Source organism: Maniola jurtina, chromosome 18 (genome assembly GCF_905333055.1).
Source record: "Maniola jurtina chromosome 18, ilManJurt1.1, whole genome shotgun sequence".
Taxonomy (NCBI): domain Eukaryota; kingdom Metazoa; phylum Arthropoda; class Insecta; order Lepidoptera; family Nymphalidae; genus Maniola; species Maniola jurtina.
In genome coordinates this window covers 6,204,933-6,224,441 of record NC_060046.1, presented here as the reverse complement: position 1 = coordinate 6,224,441, position 19,509 = coordinate 6,204,933, and the positions used below count along the sequence as shown (strand labels likewise).

Here is a 19,509-nt window from a genome sequence, read left to right as displayed (position 1 = left end):
ACTAGTTAGAAATGATATACATAGATTAAGAGTTACACGGTAGAACGGTTTTAATTCCAATTTATTTTTTAAGAGTACTGACTGATTAAAATGTCTTAGTAATTTCATTATAATGGGTTAAGTTATCATGAAAAATTGATTAGTTATCCAAATTATGCTATTAAAATACCAAAATACTGTTGCTAGTTCAAACAAGGTTATTAGGGTTATTTGTGGCAGAAAAACCACAATAATATCATATGTCTATCATAAAAGTCATTAAGGGGACGAGAGTAGAGATAAAAAAATAGGCGTCGTAAATTAATTAATGATTAAATGATAATCAGTTATCTTACAAAGGTGATTTCACCGAGCAGTCTTTCGATAAACAAGATAGAGGCTACGGATTGAAATAATGTAACTTTTGTTTTAATTTTTGTTAACAAATAAGTAATATCTTGTGTATATAGAAAATAAGATAAGAAGTCGGTAAGCAATTAACGTGAAGCCGATCACAGCCCAGCTGCGTGGATTTCCCGCTACGCTGCGTGTTGAGAACTATTTATTATCGTTCACTGCTGACGTGCGCCAGTTTCAACATAATGTATTATACATTCAATATGTTCGCTACTAAAGTCGAAATTGTATTAAACGACCCGTACCACCTCCACAACGTTACGTCAATAAGATACAACACGTTAACTGGCTCGCTTGGGGCGTACGGCTGCGGCGATTGCCTGTTTCGCGTCCGGGTTTGTCACATACAATCTATTATAACTAATCTCTCGAAATTTCAATCGGAATTTAATGCTACCTGTTCTACCATACCTAGTTAATAAAACAACTCGGAGCCAGCAAAACAAGCTAAGAAGGCTATTTCGTACGTAGGTCTCTTGTTCGAGCATACCGAACCGGTTCGGTCGGCCTCTCACTTCGCAACTCCGTGTACCGCTTGCTGAGAAATTAGGTAAGCAACAAAAGCCTTGATCGCTGTGCACGACGGACGAAATACAATAAAGAATTCATTCCAACTAAAATTAACGATATCAGTTGCACAGTCTACTGGTATCTAAGAATGATGTAACACCGAATTATCATTACCGACGTAGCATCGCTGTCCAGCTGGATAAGGCACGAAAAAACGATATGTCCGAACAGAATTCTACTAATGCCTTGAAAAGCGGATGATGAATTTCCTCGTATTTTCCGGTCCAGCCGAGGCGTAGACTCGAACGACCTTCGCTAAAAGACAAACAATGAAACTAACAACCTTGACATGATACAAACAGCAGCTGATGCATTGGACTCATTACCTACAAATGGATATCTAATCATATTACATTAATAATTCGCCTTAAAAGTATGTAAAACAACAACAGTGAAATGGAACAACGGATATTCTGGAGCCTGCAACTGTAGCGGGCGAGACGGCTGTGCACCGAATGCCGAAGTAATCCACCGCGACGCGCGTTTATATCGGCCGAAGTTGCTACCGTAGAGAAAGCCGCGCCCCGCGCTCCGCCGCTGTGCCTTCGCACTCGTCTTGTAGCGGGTTTTTTCCTCATCAGCTCTATCTCTATAATTGGATAAAGTATATCTCACCTTGGGTTCATCACTCGCGATATGCTTTCTGAACCTTTGACAAGCGTTAGCTACTTCTACATATTGACTAGTTTAATAAAATTAACACATCAATAAATTCAAAAGAAATCTAAAGCTATTTACAACAGTTTGACCGCGTTTTTTTATTTCGTTAAGTAGTTATGACGTAACTACATATCAGATTTCTTTTAACCGATTTCATTGTTAATCATGACCGACGTCAGAGCTGGAACTTCTGTTTACTGTTGAGTTTAGTTTGCATTACAGCGTAGTTTGAAGGGTTAATCGTCTGGCATTGTGGTGCTGACTGCTGGCAAACGTCAGCCACGGCCCCGCGACCTTAAAAGCGGCTCGGGGCCACGCATGTTATATACTGTGACGTGCGACGCGCTATATCCGGACACAGCCATCTTATCATCTGATAACGCGTACCTTTTAATATTTTGAATGCGTGCAGCTTAATTATTATATACTTTCGTGTTTATTTACTTAATAAAATGTACATAAAAGGATTTATTCAGAAAGTGAGCAATTAAGTAGAATTGAAACGATGTAATGTGATATCTGAACAGCAACGCAGTCACATTGCGTTCGAAACTAGTTCTAGCAAAAGCAAAGTGTCTGTGCGATCAAATTACAATTGCACATTACGTTCCCGTGCAAATTCATTAAACATCGCGTGCGGGGCGTCCACTTGGTGGCGAAACGGTACGTTGCGCTGAGCGGGCTGGGTGTTGCGGGGCGCCGCGACGTTGCCATTCCAGGCGATGAAAGTCATTACACATTGCTAGGTTACTAGCCCTCGCATATTCGCATTGAAAACAAAAAAACTGGCCAAGTGCGAGTCAGACTCGCGCACCGAGGGTTCTGTACTCGGGTATTTTTCCGACATTTTGCACGATAAATCAAAAACTGTTGTGCATAAAAATAAATCTGTTATAGAATTTAGAATGTACAAGTAAAGCCCTTTCATATTACCCACTTGGTATAGTTAACTTACTTTCAAAATACTAATTATTTGTTCATGAACACATTTTAATTTTCTTTGTGATGAAACCACAAATTCACGGTTTTCAGCATTTTCCTTTACTTGTGCTACACAATCTACCTACCTGCCTTTCATGATTATAGGTCAACGGGAAGTACCCTACAGGTACAGGTTTTCGACAGACACGACAGACAACAAAGTGATCCTATATGGGTTCCGTTTTTCCTTTTGAGGCACGGAACCCAAAAAAGTAATACATGGCTGTCTAATCCTACACGTAAAATCAACTAACAGACCTTCTTATTATTAAGAACAGAAGTTTCTGTTAATTGTTGTAATCTATACTTATAATAATAAATAATAATTTTAATATTAATAATTCATAAGCGATATCTACTATTGATTATAATCATGTATTTAGTTATCTTTATGCTCGGAAAATTTTAAACAGTGAGTAATTTTATCAAGGTTTGAATGTTCCAAACTTTGATGAATATATTATCTTTAATGCAGTTACAGGCGCTGAGGTCTTCTTCAGTGTAATTGCAACATATCTAACAATAGATATTTAATTAATTAATTAATCTTCAACAGTATGATTCACATTGTATGCATGAATTCGGTTGCCAAAGTTCGTAGGCGCGCGACATTCCTATAGTCTCAACTCTCAGACGTATGTATAGTAAATTCCTCAAATTATTAAGTTTTTGCTTTGAGAGGCTCAAAGATATTATTTTAGTACTATTCCTCTTAAACTATTTAATTGTTATTTTAATACTGTTCCTAATTATTTTATTGTTATTTCTTTATAATTTCTTCATTAGTAAATGTTTGATTGTTTTTTTACAGAAAATCTCCATTCCGGCTCCAACAAGTGGCAACGGGTCACCAAGCGAGTCCACATTTAAATTCAGTATCAATAGCAATGCAGAAATGGAGGGTCCACAGGTAATAACTTAATAATAGCATTAAAGAAGTGCTTAATTAACAGCGGGGCGTGTGGAAATCTTTATACAAGAGTTCTATGCTAGGCCGCCTATCGGTTGATGATGATAATGACGATAATGAAACAATTAACTACAAAAACATTATACATATACGTCACTGATGATCAAAAAAATATTCTCGTTAAAGAAAGACATCATTCATCTTTAAAGAAAGACGCACCTTCAAATTGAAGGCCACTAAGCTGATTTATGCAATGCAATGCCAATGATATGCCATTGCAATCAACGACGTTAACGCTGTCATGAAATTTTTCTAAGATAACGTGCATATGAACAAGGATCTGAGTCCATTTATTTATAACTATGTACCTACTATAAATTGTAACAGAAACTTGTATGTATCCAAAAATTAAGTAATTTGAGAATAAGAAAAAATCGCTTTCGGGTGTTAATTTTTAGATTGTCACAATATAGGATCTAGGAGATTTATCTTCGAATCCTCAGGGAAAGTTCCGATAGTAGTCCTTTTTCAAACATTCGTTTTAAAACCCCCCCTATTTGAATATTTGCCATTTATATTTTTTACGATAAGTAGGTAAGAAAGCGCAGACGTACGCATTAAGGGTCAAACCTCTGTGATTTTTTTGCAATGCGTGTGATATTTGTTTTCTTCTATATGTTTATAATAACTAAATAAAACATATGCTACAACCCTATTTGTACAGAACGTGTCGTAGCTTCATTATGACAACGCGTTGTGGTCGTATAGCATGATAACCAGGACACTTTCAATGTGGCTTTTCTGTGATTGCCACAGTCAACGCGTCGTGAGCGTTTTCAACCCTCGACCCAAAAAGAGGGGTGTTATAAGTTTGTCGTGTGTATCTGTCGTGGCACCATAGCTTCTAAACGATTGAACCGATTTTGATTTAGTTTTTATTTAGTTTGAAGGGTGGTTTGATCGAGAGTGTTCTTAGCTATAATCCAAGAAACTGTTCAGCCATTTGAAGATTATCAGCTCATTTCTAGTTTTCTTATTAGACCGGGTCTTACTATCTAATAATTTAATTTAAATAAAATATTTTTTTTTTCGGCGTGTTCGATCTTTCAGCGTAATATTATACTGGATGTAAGAATCCTTAATAATATTATATATAAAAAGAAAAGTTATTATAGTAACTAACAAGTCTGAGTAATAAAGATTCATTCCTTAATTTATTAAAAATACTATCGCATTTACTGTAATATCGACTTAATTGTTCAAAAAACAAAAGAACTTCAGCAGATTATTAAAGCAGATGCTATTATTTTTTTATTATTCAGTGATCAATTTGCTTTAATATGAGTAACTATGTAAAATGCAAAATATGAATTATGAGATAATTATAATTTGCCTGTCGTGAGCAACAACTACTAAGTAGGTATTATATTGTTTATTGAAATGAAGAAACCAATGTCACTGATAACGTGATAATGCACCAAAGGTCAATTTCTCATAATATATTCCACATAAACAAAATATGTATAGTTTATTGTTATCTCCCTCTTGTACCTATTTCTTCATTTTTAATTGAAAGCCGAAATACCAATTTTCATGAAAATAATTTGAAAAATGACGTACTTTAATATAAACCATCCCCTATTTAACCCCATTAGAAGTGCAAGTTGAATTTCCAAAAATTCTTAGAGAGTGCCTACGTCATTATTAAAGCCAACCTAGTATGAGATTTGGGCTGTGCGTTGGTAAATCAGTCAATCAGAACAAGTCTTTTTATAAGTACAGATTTAAATACTTTATTTTAATTCATTCGTATTTAACCAACTGGTTTCTGTTTGTCGTGAAAAGTTGATTTGGATAACATTCGTAATTTGTAAGTATTGTTCGTACATTGAAAAGCACCTATCAGCTGATATTCTAGATTGAAATAAACGAACCTCTAAGTTTGACACCTCACGCATAAAACGCATTTTTTTTTGTAGATCGTTGAGCGGTTGTTGCCATAATTTGTGACCGACAAATTCTTCGTCTTTCCTTCCCCGAGAATTTATATAGGAACTTAGATACTTCATGCCTACATATTTTGATCACAAACGTCTAATTTTCATTATAATCATTGACTTGCATTCATTTTTCCTTATCAATCTTCTGTAGCTTTTAAAACGTGTAAAAAAAGGGCTTAAGATTCAATCGATTGAGTTTTTAGTTAAAGTTAAAATGCTCCAAATGCGTCTTACTTATGAGGGTACAATGTGAAGCCAATACATGGAACGGCCAAACGAATAGGCAAGCCTGCGTCAGGTCAGCCTTATAAGATGAATGCACTACACGGAATTCTTCAGCAGTTAATGTAGTTTTTCGGATCTAATTGAATGTCTTCAGTCCGTCCGGCCGCCTTCGTCGCATCGCCGGTCTTTTGGCCGAAATACACGAATTTTTAAGGCGGAAGGTGATCTGTCCGTGTATGAAAGGCTTTTGATTCTAATTTGTAAACTAACGACCGAAATTGTTGTTTTGTGAAGCGAACTGTTTCAACTAGGTATAGGCACAGTATTAGGAATTTGTGTAATAAATTTTAGAGAACTTATGTGATTTATGGATACATACTTGTTATAATGTTGTTCTACTACACTGTATAAGGAAATAAAACTTAGTAGATTTAGTATGCTACATATTTTTCATAATGTTTCTGGTTAAGAAACGACTTAATGTAGTTGCTTACAGGTCGTTTGAGACATCTCAAATTCCAAGTCCAAAAACTTTCATTATCTGCACAGATAAAATATAATGATTGCCTTGGAATGCACAAGAAAAAAGCATTTTGTGACAAATCGTTTATGAGCCATATTATTGTATTTATGTCCCTGTCTTTCAACCTGTATTTTTATTTTATATATTATTATATTGATTAGTGTCTGTCACAAGGTTATTACGGTGTGTTATAAACTTATAATTAGTCAGTCGTAGAAATATAATTTTGAGAACAAGTTTGAAAACAAGATTGGACACGTAGGAAGCAATTATAACGAATGTTAGCGACTAAGAGTGGTTAGATCGGGGTATTATTACAATATTTTAAAAAATGATTGCAGGAGTCTGCCGTCTTAATACTTTGAATTACAATAGATAAGCCTGTTCTAGTACCTTCTTCAAAACAATTAGCGTGCGAACAATCGCTCTGTTCTGTAGATTTTGAAATATGTAGATAAGACATAGTGGTTTTTGGCGCATTTGTTACAATCACGAATGGTACCAACTTTTTAAAGAACCGAATGTTGTCTAAACCATTAAACTGTTAAGAATGCGAACCAGGAGGCCGTAGAGGTCAGTGGGTTGATGGAGTGGAGAAGGATATGAGAGTTCTGGGGCTCGGAGCTGCAAGAAAGCTGCATCTGACCGGTTCCGATGGCGGAGTTTACTTGGTCAAGCCAAGGCCCACCCAGGGCTGTAGTGCTTTGATGATGATGACGATGATAAGACAAACAATACTGTACCTATTACTACAATCAGCTTGCTTTCTTTTCAATTTTATGATTAGTCGAAATCTATTTGCAGGGTTCGTTTGAGTGCGTCCGGGGTGGCGGCGTGCGGCGCTTGGAGTCGTGCGGGCCGCTGCCGCGAAGGATGCGCGTGCAGGCCAACGACGACTCGTACGAGGCCACCAAGGATCGGATGTCCAGAACTATCGCCGCGGAGCAGAGCAAATGGTTCGATTTCTGTTATATAGTCATTTCTTCTTTTTTTTTTCTTTTATTTACTAAAAGAATGATAGCCATGCTAATCATGACTAGTACTCCCCTCTCCCCTCCAAATAAGCGTAAAGCTTGTGCTAGGAGTAGGTACGACAATAGTGCACGGGTGGGGTTTGAACCACCGAACTTTCGGAATTCAGTTCGCTCCTCAACCGCAAAATTGGGGAGTTATCGAACAAAACGGTCTAATTGCATGAAATAAAATTTTACAGGTGGAGCAAAAAACTGAAAGCTGTTGAAACTTTACTGTATTTGTATTGTATTGATGGAAATCACGGACTTAGAACTCTATTTTAGCAAAGTTTTAGACTTAGGGTGCTCGCATAAAGAAGCCCGCCACCGATTTTTGTTCGTGTTCGTTTATTATTCAAATGATTCATCTTTTGAGTCCACTTAAAAGAACATTTGTAATTTCAGCACCCGCGTCATAAAACCTAACCAAACGGATATAGGGCGACGAGTTGCGAAAGTTCGCTCGACACATCCTGCCTACTCAAACGGACCGACTGCTCAGGCTGAAAGGCTCGAAAGGTCGGAAAGGCCCGATCGGCCCGAGCGACCTGAACGGCCCGAAAGACCCGAGCGGTCAGAACGGACTGAGCGACCTGAACGGCAAGAACGACCGGAGCGGGCCGACAGACCCGATCGGCCGGACAGAGCTGAACGAGTAGAAAGGCCGGCGGTCGTACCGCCCGCTACCCGCCCGCCAGCCGTCGCGCCCGCGCTTCCTCCCACACAGCCGCAGCAGCATCCGCAACCACACCCCCATCAGGCGCAACGGCCTCCGCCCAACCCAGACCTCACGAGGCGGCCTATAAAGTGAGTATAAAACACGTCCTTCTTCTTCGACTAAGCGTTTCCGCTTTCTTACATTTTCCTGCTCAATTTGCTCGGTCTTGACCATTCGCAGTCTATTGGCTCTCAAATCTGCGTTCATGACGTTCAGCCAGCGCTTTTTTGGACGCCTTCGGAACTTAGCTCCAGGGCTGACGATGTTGAGACATCTATTACCGACAAAGCTTTGTGGTTTCCGTGCTGCCGACATACGCTACGTCACCCCTACACATAATATACACACCACTAGAGAGTTCGATTCCGTCTCTTAGGTATTTCCAATCCCGGGATTTCAGGATTATAACCAGGCAATGCCAGGATTATGCGTTGTAAAGAAAACGAAAAATATGTAAAAATCTGCAAAAGTTTTTACTTAATTAAACAAAGCAATGTATGAAAAGACGAGACTGGAAAAATGATCTCAGGTATCATACAATTTAATTTTCAATAGACACAGTATTCTTCCACAAAAATTAACATGTGTAGTAAACAAGTAGGTAGGTATATCTTTCAGGGAATGGAAATAATATTGTGTATTTTAACGTTTTAAATTACATATAACGTTTTAAATTAGAACTCCATGAAACTTGAAATCTCTCTCACCCTATCTTAAATAAATAATAATAATTAGTACGTGAAATCTAAAATCATCTTACAATGTAAGATTTTTAACATCCTTAAGAATAATCCATTAATGATTTCGATTGTTTAATATCTTTGTTGAACTTTGAATAAATAAATGTGCAAAAAATATTTTCTTTCAACTTTATCAACTCAATTCTATAAACAATTGAAACAATAAACTTACGTGTGTAATGTCATAATATAGTCATTTAACAACTTTGTCCTTATCATACGTTTCTGGGGTTCACTTTGATTAAATAAATGTGTGCAAAAAATATTTTCTTTAAACTTTATCAACTCACTTCTACAAACAATTGAAACTATAAATTAATGTGTGTAATACGGAGGTATATTTAAGTGTAATGTTATAATAATATTGTAATTTAACAACTTTGTCTTTATCATACATTTCTGGGATTCCGTACCTCAAAAGGAACCTTTTCAGGATCACTTTGTTGTTTGTCGTGTCCGTCCGTCTGTCGTGTCTGTCAAGAAAACCTATAGGGTACTTCCCGCTGACCTAGAATCATGAAAGCCAGGTAGGTAGGGCTTATAGTACAAGTTAAGGAAAAATTGAAAAGTGAATTTAAAAAAAATTAAATGTGTTTCCAAAAAATCAATTTACTAAATCACATAAAGATGGAGCAGTCCGTCATTAATTTGCAGTGTCCTTCATAAAAGTGTTAGGTATATCTAGTAGGTACGATGGTAAGGAACTTTTCGTGTGCGAGTCCAACTCGCACTTGGCCGGTTTTAACACATGTAATGCCCGCGATTTTGGTCATGCACTAGGATAGACTTCCTCCCTTTTTGATCAAAAACGCAAGACACCTGAGATTCCAAAGACAATTTAAGGGCTTATAATAATCTGGTGTGTTTTGTTGATAACATGAATTTTATCTATTAATTAGTATAGATAATTCGATAATGCTAATAATATAAACAATTCCCAATAGTAATATGTACTTTATTGTTCAGATAACACAAGATGTTACACGTTTAACTATGGAAAAAAATTATACCTTGTCAAATTAACATGTTATCAAAATGAATATTGTTGATAATATGCGGCTACTACACACAGGATGTGGCTAATACTTACAATGCAGTGAAGAAATAATTCCACGTTCAAGTAACAGAATTGTAAACATTTGATTGATAAGTCACGGTGGGAGAGTGTACCTAGTTGTAAATTATTGTGTTTATTTAGCTGCTATGGTCAATTTCTAAAACATGATGATGTAGTGTAGCCTCACTTTTTTGGGGGTTCTGTGCCCGAAGAATGCCAACGGGACTCTAAGCCTCCGCTATTCGTCCGTCTGTCAGCGGGTTGTATCTCATGAACCCTAATAGGTAGAGAATTGAAATTTTCAGTGGGTATTTCTATTGAAGCTATATCCATCCATCCATCAGCCTGTATGCGTCCACTGCTGGACATAGGCCTTTCCAAGAGCGCGCCACCAAACACGGTCCTCCGCCTTCCTCATCCACCCGCTCCCCGCCACCTTCTTCAGGTCATCGGTCCAGCGGGCAGGAGGTCGTCCCACACTGCGCTTACCGGTACGCGGTCTCCACTCCAGAACACGTCTGCCCCATCGGCCGTCGGTTCTGCGACAGACATGACCTGCCCATTGCCACTTCAGCTTGCTAATCCTTTGAGCTATGTCGGTCGCTTTGGTTCTTCTGCGAATTTCCTCGTTCCGGATTTTATCCCTGAGAGTAATACCCAACATAGCTCGCTCCATAGCGCGCTGAGCGACCTTTAGTTTGTGGACGAGGCCAACTGTCAGTGTCCACGTTTCTGCTCCATACGTCATCACAGGTAGGACGCACTGATTGAAGACCTTAGTCTTAAGGCTCTGCGGTATCGACGATTCGAAGACCTGACGTAGCTTTGAAAATGCTGCCCAGCCCAGCTGAATTCTTCTGTCAGCCTCCTTGTCGAAGTTGTTCCTGCCGAGTTGTATAATCTGGCCGAGGTAGTTATATTCTTGAACAACTTCGATGCTAACATTCCCGACGGTGACGGGTCTTGAGATAGCGTGCTCGTTAAACATTACTTTCGTTTTGTCTATGTTCATCTCAAGACCTACTCGTCTGGAAGAACAGCTAAGCTCGATCAGCATTTCCTCAAGGTCCTGCAGCAATTCAGCCAATAGATCTATGTCGTCCGCAAATCGCAAGTGTGAGATATTTTCGCCATTCACGTTTATGCCTCGACCTTTCCAGTCCAATTCCTTAAACGCGTCTTCTAAGGCACAGGTGAAAAGTTTTGGGGATATTACATCTCCCTGCCTCACACCTCTTCGTATAGGGATTGGATTGGTTTGTTGGTCTTGGACTTGGACGGACATGGTGGCGGAGTCATACAAACATCTCAACACTTGGATATAATGCCAGTCGACTTGGCATCGCTGCAATGAATCCAGAACAGCCCAGGTCTCGATGGAATCGAAGGCTTTCTCATAGTCCACAAACGCTAGACAGAGGGGTAGATTATACTCTTGAGTCTTCTGTATAATCTGCCGTAGCGTGTGGATGTGGTCTACGGTACTGTAGCCCTGTCGAAACCCCGCCTGCTCCGGAGGCTGAAATTCGTCAAGTCTTCGGGCGAGACGATTCGTAATCACCCTCGAGAACAGCTTATAAATATGGCTTAGAAGTGAGATTGGTCTGTAGTTCTTGAGCAGACTTTTATCTCCTTTTTTGAAAAAGAGCACAGTAACACTTCTACTCCATTTTTCAGGTGTTATGCCAGTTTTGATGACGGTATTAAAGAGGTCTTTAAGCTTGTTGAGAATTGGCTTTCCTCCTGCGCGCAGGAGCTCCGCTGTAATACCGTCATCACCTGGGGCTTTGTTATTCTTCAGCTGCCCGAGAGCTATACTAATCTCGCCTACGTCGATATCCGGGAGGTCATCGGTATAGTGGCGCACAAGTCTCGCACGTTTGTCGTTCGCGGTTTGGGTGGGTGCAGGTTTTGGAGCATGGGCAGAGTAGAGTTGCCCGTAGAACTGCTCGATCTCAGCTAGCACCTCTGGTTTCGAAGCAACAATTCGGCCATCCGATGCTCTCAACTTCGTCAGATGGCTCCTCCCAAGACTCTTAGCGAATACTTTAGCCCCTTTATTGCGTTCGATCGCATCTTTTATATTGCGGGTGTTGGCAGCACGGATATCGAAACTGAAGCTATAACAACAAATAATTTCAAAATCGCCGCCATACATATTTAAAAAAAAAATTAATAATGTTATTTCTTGTACAATGGTACGGGACCCTTCGTATGCGAGGTCGGCTCGTACTTGGTTTCGGTTTTTTCAATATCTTGAAGAATATTCTCAATTCTCATGTCCAAAAAGCTTGATTTTCTTTTGAAAACTTCAAGGTAATTTTATGAATTACCAAGTTTGAAAAAATTAAAGAAAATGCCAATAGACTGAGAGATATAAAGCAAAGCGACGCTTTTTCTTTTCCAAAAAGTTATGAGACTGCCGTAATGAACAAATTTCTGCAAAGCAAAGTTCAATTTCCTATGACAAATTTTTGAAAGACTCCAACATTATGCCTTGAGCCTAGTAATTATTTTATTAACTCTTCCTGCTGCACACACAATGCTAGATCGAAGAATTTTGTGGTCATGATTTGCCAATATTTCAATAAGGCACGTAAAATGGCGTCTCACTTTCCATTATTGGTTTTGTAATATAAGTCCAACTTTACATGGCGATTAGTGTTCACGACGAACTGAGTCATGCCACAACCAAGGTTGTGTACAAATTATTGGGTTGAAACAACTCAAGGCAATAATTCAATAGTCGTGATTTCTTTGCGCCGCTGTTAGCGGATTGCTTCTTCTCGTATTTAACTAATTAACACCAATTAGTATTTAAACTAGCAATTCACACTAATTATTTGATTTAATTAGTGCTGCAAGGAGGGTAGTTAAACTTATATTGCGATAGAATATTAAATGATTAAGATAGGGCCCAGCAGGGTGGATTTTTAGGTTTCCATAGTAAAACGGTCGATTTATACTAGGAGTAAATCGAAGCGCATTTCTAAAATTCAACACAGGATATTGACCTCTATCTCCAAATGTAAAGCACCAAGTTCAACTGAGAAATAAAGTGAAATAAAATTCGCGCGAATTCCCGTGAATTTTCAATCTGGGCAAGAAGTTTGTATTTTACGTGGTGGAGATAGAAGCTGTGTTAAATTTTAGAAATTCGAACTAATATAATTCGAACTAGTATAAATCAACCCTTATAGTTTCGTCCAATTCTGTCTGTATGTGTCACAACCATTTAAAAATTAAATTATAAGGGTTGTAATACTTGGTACCACTTCAAAGAGGCATATTTAATTTGAAAAAAATTGTTTGGACACCTTGTTGAACAGTTATTTAAAATCATGAGGTTTCTTAGGCAGATTTAAGAAATTACATGTCATAACACACATAGTCACAGTTTTATTATGTATCACTTATGGGGATGTACTGCTCTTTCCATTATTAGAAAATTAAAGTAGGTTTTTACAGTGTTATCTGACTAAATGTACTTTTAAAGGCTTCACTGCAGTTTATGTTTGTAAAACTACCACAACAAAGTCGCAGCTCACTATCATTAGCATCTATAGTCATGTAGACACAGACTAAATTTAAACCTTTTTTATTTTCAGAGAAAGACTTATACAATTATTAGCACTGAAACCTTTCAAGAAGCCTGAACTGTACGCGAGACTCAGCAGTGGTAAGCCACATACCTACTTTAATACATATTATTATACAATCCATTCTTTAAGTGATCTACTATAATCATTTGAATAAATTGCAGAGGGCTTCAAAGACAAGGAGCGTATTATGGTGAACAAAATTCTGCCAGAGATTGGCACGCTCAAGGACAATTGTTACCACTTACGTAGGCACATATGGAATGATGTTAATGAAGAATGGCCGTTCTATACAGAAGAAGAGAAACGTATGCTCAAGAGGTGAGTTTTTGTAACATTTATCATCCTGAATAATTTAGAATGTAGTTGATTTTTAATCTTGACAGATTTTGAGCTTAATTCCAACTTGACGGTAGATAGAATACTTTCACGAAGTTTTCTTAACATCCCAAGTATGCTAAAAACTAATTTGGTACAATGCCGAACAGTCCCAATGCTGGGAAAGATCTCCCTTTCTTTCTGCCACCTGTCTCTGTCTAGGGATATTTAATATAACTCCAGAAAATTTATTCGAGCCAGCACTCAGTCCAGAATTGTTTTCAATTTACAGGCGGAAACCTCAAAACTTAACACCACCCCTAAGTAGCGACTCCGCCAACTCATTATCGCCGCGCGCGTCCCCCAGCGCCAACAAGCGCAACGGCGCGGCCGCTGACGATGCGCCGGCGACGAAGAAGCAGCGCATCTCGCACTACAGGCGGCCCTCGCCGCCCTCCTCCGGCTACGCGACCACCTCCTCCGGCGAGAGGCACGCGTCCGACAACGAAGACGACCGGACAGCGGGTAAGGCTGAAGGCGGTAAAGGCTTAGCTTTTCAGCACAGCCTTTTACATGCTTTTACCAAAGGTCTATACAGATCACACTGAATGTTATAAAGGCGAAAGTATGTGTGTATGTTTGTTACTCTATCACGCAAAAACTACTGGATGCATTTGGCTGAAATTTGGAATGGAGATAGGTTATACCCTGGATTAACGCATAGGCTACTTTTTATCCCAAGAATCAAATCAGAAAATCAAATGCATATACATTAAGGTACATACAGCAACAATAAATAATGTGGTCCTCCACAAGTCCACACTGTTTGTTAGATATAGGTTTATACTCTTTCATGTAATATTTGATTTTAATCATGCAATGAAAGTTGCATAACTCTGTGCAATTAATTAGTGATCACGTCATCCAGTTATCTTATCTATATTCTGGCTGATTGCAATGGGCAACACATTAAACTGACAAAATCTTCACATTATTTTGATTGATTCATTGTCAATTAATCTTATGTATCCCACGCGAATAAAGTAAGCCAAGAAGCCAATTAAAGAAGTCATTTTCTCGTGCAATAAAATAGTTGGGACAGCTGCGCAGAGCTAACAAATCTTAGCGTGAATCAATTTAGAAATTAACATTGCCTTAGTTAATTGGTCCCGGGACCTTAATCGATATTTGGCTTTCGGACCTTCGCTTTATTTCGGTGGCGACCCGAATTCATGCACCCGACCTGCATTCGCATGCTATTTAAACGTTGTGACCATACTCCTTAGACGAACTTGACAGAAAAAAGGTGAAATGATGTCTCTTACTACACATCGACAGTCAACATCGTTCATGTGAACGATTTTACCATACTAATATTATAATTTTTTTTTTCAAAGGTATGTAAAGTCTTCCAATCCGTACTTGGCCAGCATGGCAGATTATGACCTAAAACCTACTCATTGTGAGAGGAGACCTATGCTCAGTAGCAGGTTGATCATGATGATGATGAATAGTATAAATGTGAAAGATTGGATGTTTATATACACGCCACAATAACTGAGCCAATTTGGCTATGGAATGGAGGTAGCTTATAATTGAATTAATGCATAGGCTTCTTTATATTCCGGAAAATCAAAGATTTTTTGCGGAATTTTTATAAAACCTTATATCGGACGAAGTCGTGCACGTCATCTAGTAGGTAATATAAAATCACATACGACAAGGTCATCAAAAGCAAACCCCATCTTAATCCAAGTACATACAATAAGAATTCTTTGAATGTCTTATTTTATTATAACACATACCTAGGTATTTCTGCAAAGTATTTTCCCGGTACCCGGTATATACCTACTAAGTTATATGTAATACGAAAATGAGATCAATGTTGCTTTATCTTAATTTGCACATAAATAGACGTGTTTACAAGCAAGGCTGATAACACCATGCTTAGTTGGTCTCATGCGTTTAATTTGTTATTGACTTTATTCCATACATTACAGCTCAACTATTACTTGATGCATTACCTAATACATTCCATGCAATATTCCATCAACATAAGGATATAATGATTAACAATAAAACTGTTCTTTTGTTATGGCTCAAAAGGTAAATCGTGCTTAATAATGAATTGACTGACTGTATGACTTTTTTCAGATATCCTTTTGCTGAACCTCTTTTTTTTTTCTCTCTCGTCTGGCTTTACGCTGATTAGCCAATGTCAAGTTTGTAGTTATTTACAAGTTAGGGAAACTTTGTGTATAAGTATGGATTTCGTGCGCGCCAGCAAACGCCACCACAGACGAAGGTCCTTGCCGTTGATTTTGCTGAATCTCATGCTCAACATTTTGAGCATAGGAATATATTATCTTGGAAAAAACAGAGAAACTTTTAATGGACCAAATCAATACCTTTATCTTTTTTCTAAGACATTATATTACCAAAGAGTATTATTTCTAGATAAAAGAGCGATCGTTACTCACCCCGCACCCACAACTTAAGGGTACGCTTACTAGTATTATGTAAAGTGTTGTCCTTGTCCCGCTCGATTTACGAATAGTGCTGTTCTTGTCCATCATAGATGATTAAATCTGTTGGGTTGTATGAAATGTCGAGGGTGTGTATCTAATCGATAATAATTACCTTTTATCCTCAAAAGGAAGGTTTTAAGATTGATTTTTATTTTTTGTTTCCAGTGAAAAAGGACAATGGTTATACTCTCAACTTCACTACGGTCAAGGATCTCTGCTCCAGTCCTGTGAAGGCGAACGGTTTTAGTAGAAGTAGTCCCCCTGTAGAGCAAACTAGTATTACAGGTACATATTTTTTTTAATTTTTGTTGACCGGTTTCCATCTAAGCGGAGTGGAGAGGAAAATAAGTCGACCAACCAATTTTTTCATAATAGATTATATGAAAAAATTATCACGTCATCTTTTAAAAATCTGATTGGCCGATTGAACACATCTCCTTTCCGTTCCGCTAGATGGATACTGAGCCTAAAACTTCTTTAGGACCAAGGTACATGATACTTTAGAATCCGCAATCGATGATTTGATTGATAGTTCCATTAGATTTTAACTTCTTACATTTGAATAGACTGCCCATTGAATGGAGTGCACCTAGAACTTAGGAACTGGAACTCATCCATGGCAGTGATACGCAATGAGAATATTTTTTTCAATAAAAACATCATCATTGATTGCCTATGGTTTTAAATGCTAACCTGGTACTTTTGTGTTAACTACATAAAAGTACCAGGCTAACATTTGTATGTATGAATACTCGAATGCTAAGTCCTAGAGATCCAGTCGAACAATCGTCGATCGCCGATACTTACAGAATAGCTTGAACTTTGGCCCATAATGGGTTAGTGAGAGGTTATAATATAAAATGTTAAATTCTTCTATTTCACGAAGTCTACCATGGTTTTACTAGAGAAATACAACCTTAAACAAGCTTATTTTTGCATGGTAAAACCAGGTGGTATTGGAAACTGGTTTTAAGACAATCGATTCGACGTTACGCGTGCTACAACCACACTAAAATACTATAACAAACAACCAAACTGACTATGTAAAGTAGAAGAACTATAACATAAATTCTAAATTATAAAAATAAATTCTCATGTGATATTTTAAGAAAATCATGTTTAAAAAGCTTGTTGGTTATTTTCTTTTGAATATTAGATTTTTATAATTGATGTAATACCCATAGTATAAAAGCAAGAGAAAATAGTAAATAAGTATTAATTTATTTCAGTAAAAGACATCACAAATACAGAACATTTAGAAAATACAGCTTTAACGTCTGTGCCTGATGAAAACCCGACTGACTTGGTAGATATTGAAAGGTAAGCAACGAACAGCCACAGAGATGTTCTAAAACAGAATTGTGCACCTTTACTCTACTTTGTTATTGCATCAGTACGACATCATTGGTGGTGCAACGCAGCAAAAGGTAAGTATGAACAAATTCGAGATTTATGACAATTTCGTTTCTCATTAGATGCCAAAATAGCTGAAAATGAAGCGGCAGCACGCATCCTTCTACCAGAGAAATATAGACGACATCAGTTCTCATCATTTATACAATTATGGTCACCTCTAGTGTTTGTTTTCGCCACCACGGCTTCGTTTACTGCGAGTTTACGTAGAAGTCGTTGGCGATTAGCGGGACAGTTTTTATTGAGGTGCAATCGTACGTCAACACACGGGCACAATTCATGACAGTTAAGGAACTTCTCACAAGACGTCGAGGCTTCGACGTCACTGGCAGGCGCCAATTTTAGTTCATTTGACGCAGGTAGCGTTAAAGTAGTCCTATTTTTCTTTGGTTTTACGTCACCATAGCCTAATATTTGACATATCGTCGAAACTATGTCCAGCCTTGACGTCTATCGGTTGACGATGACCACGACACGTGTGTCACGCGTTTGAAATTGCAGTGACCTGCATCTGCGAGTTACAGACATATCATTTAATTGAGAAAGTTTCTACAGCGGTGTAACAGGGATGACGGCAACTTAGCATCAATCGTCACCTCTCATGCACCCAGGAACTCAAGAGTAGGCCTACAGCATGAGCAATGAGAAGTGATCGCGCACATAGTTACAATACGAATGTTTCCGTTTGCAGGCAATACCCCCCAATAACGAGTTCGAGCACGCGGCGGGCGTACAAGAACGAGTTCGCGACGCTATACACGGAGTACCAGTCGCTATACGCGCGCGTGGCGCAGGTGGCGGCGCTCTTCACGCGGCTCGAGCAGCAGCTCAAGCGCGCCGAGCCCAAGTCGCCGCAACATCGGGTGAGTGGCTCTCTCTCTATGCCTCGCCGCAACATCGGATGAGTGGCTCTCTCTCTGCCTCGCCGTCGATACAAGAGCGCGGTGAACTACAAGAACGAGCTTGCGACGCTATAGACGGACTACCAGTCGCTATACGCGCATGTGGCGTGGATCGAGGCTCGAGCAGCAGCTCTCAAGAGTGCCGAGTCCAAGCCGCCGCAACATCGCGTGAGTGACTCTCTATGCCTCGCCGCAACACTGGCGAGTGGCTCTCACTCTCTGTCTCGCCGCAACATCGGCTGAGTGGCTCTCTTTCTGCCTCGCCGTCGATACAAGAGCGCGGCGAGCATACAAGAACGAGCTTGCGACGCTATAGATGGACTACCATTCGGTATACGCGTATGTGGCGTGGGTCGAGGCGCTCTTCACGCGGCTCGAGCAGCAGCTCTTAAGCGCGCCGAGCCCAAGCGGCCGCAAGATCGGGTGAGTGGCTCTTTCTCTCTCTCTGCGTTGCCACAACATCGGATGAGTGACTCTCTCTCTGCGTCGCCGTCGATACAAGAGCGCGGCGAGCATATAAGAACGAGCTTGCGACGCTATAGATGAACTACTAGTCGCCATACGCGCATGTGGCGTGGGTCGGGCGCTCTTCACGCCGCTCGAGCAGCAGCTCAAGCGCGCCGAGCCCAAGTCGCTGCAAAATCGGGTGAGTGGCTCTCACTCTCTGCCTCACCGCAACATTCGCGGGTGAGTACCTCGCCGCTGATATGAAAGCGCGGTGGGTGTACTGGCCGGCAAAGCAGAGTAATGGCGCAAAGATGGCGCTTCGCGGGAACCGAGAATCCTCTTCTAAGTTAGCGCATTTCCATCTTAAACTGCATCATCACTAATCGCAGGCAATGACTAAATTATAATCGAATTAAAAAAGGGGCGACTGATCAATCAGTCGCGTGCTCTCGCGCGATTGAAATCCCCTCGCACATCCGGTCCGCCGATCATGGCTAAAAATGAACTAT

At 39.4% G+C, this 19,509-nt stretch overlaps 1 protein-coding gene and 1 long non-coding RNA gene across 3 annotated transcripts in view; one reads left to right on the top strand and one right to left on the bottom strand.

The window, feature by feature from the left end:
- The window catches only part of LOC123874431 (RNA polymerase II elongation factor Ell), a 63,770-nt gene that overhangs the window by 41,551 nt on the left and 2,710 nt on the right, over positions 1–19,509 (top strand). For both annotated transcript variants that reach the window (XM_045919757.1, XM_045919758.1), the window contains exons 3-11: positions 3,419–3,517; positions 7,070–7,221; positions 7,684–8,085; positions 13,402–13,472; positions 13,557–13,713; positions 14,003–14,235; positions 16,404–16,523; positions 17,468–17,558; positions 18,343–18,514. In XM_045919757.1, the coding sequence (XP_045775713.1) occupies positions 3,419–3,517; positions 7,070–7,221; positions 7,684–8,085; positions 13,402–13,472; positions 13,557–13,713; positions 14,003–14,235; positions 16,404–16,523; positions 17,468–17,558; positions 18,343–18,514 (1,497 nt within the window). The remainder of the gene's footprint in view (positions 1–3,418; positions 3,518–7,069; positions 7,222–7,683; positions 8,086–13,401; positions 13,473–13,556; positions 13,714–14,002; positions 14,236–16,403; positions 16,524–17,467; positions 17,559–18,342; positions 18,515–19,509) is intronic.
- On the bottom strand, positions 1,106–1,606 carry LOC123874439. The gene is made up of 2 exons (XR_006797917.1): positions 1,293–1,606; positions 1,106–1,221 (listed from the first exon to the last, which is right to left on the bottom strand). It is a non-coding gene; the product is annotated as an uncharacterized LOC123874439 (long non-coding RNA).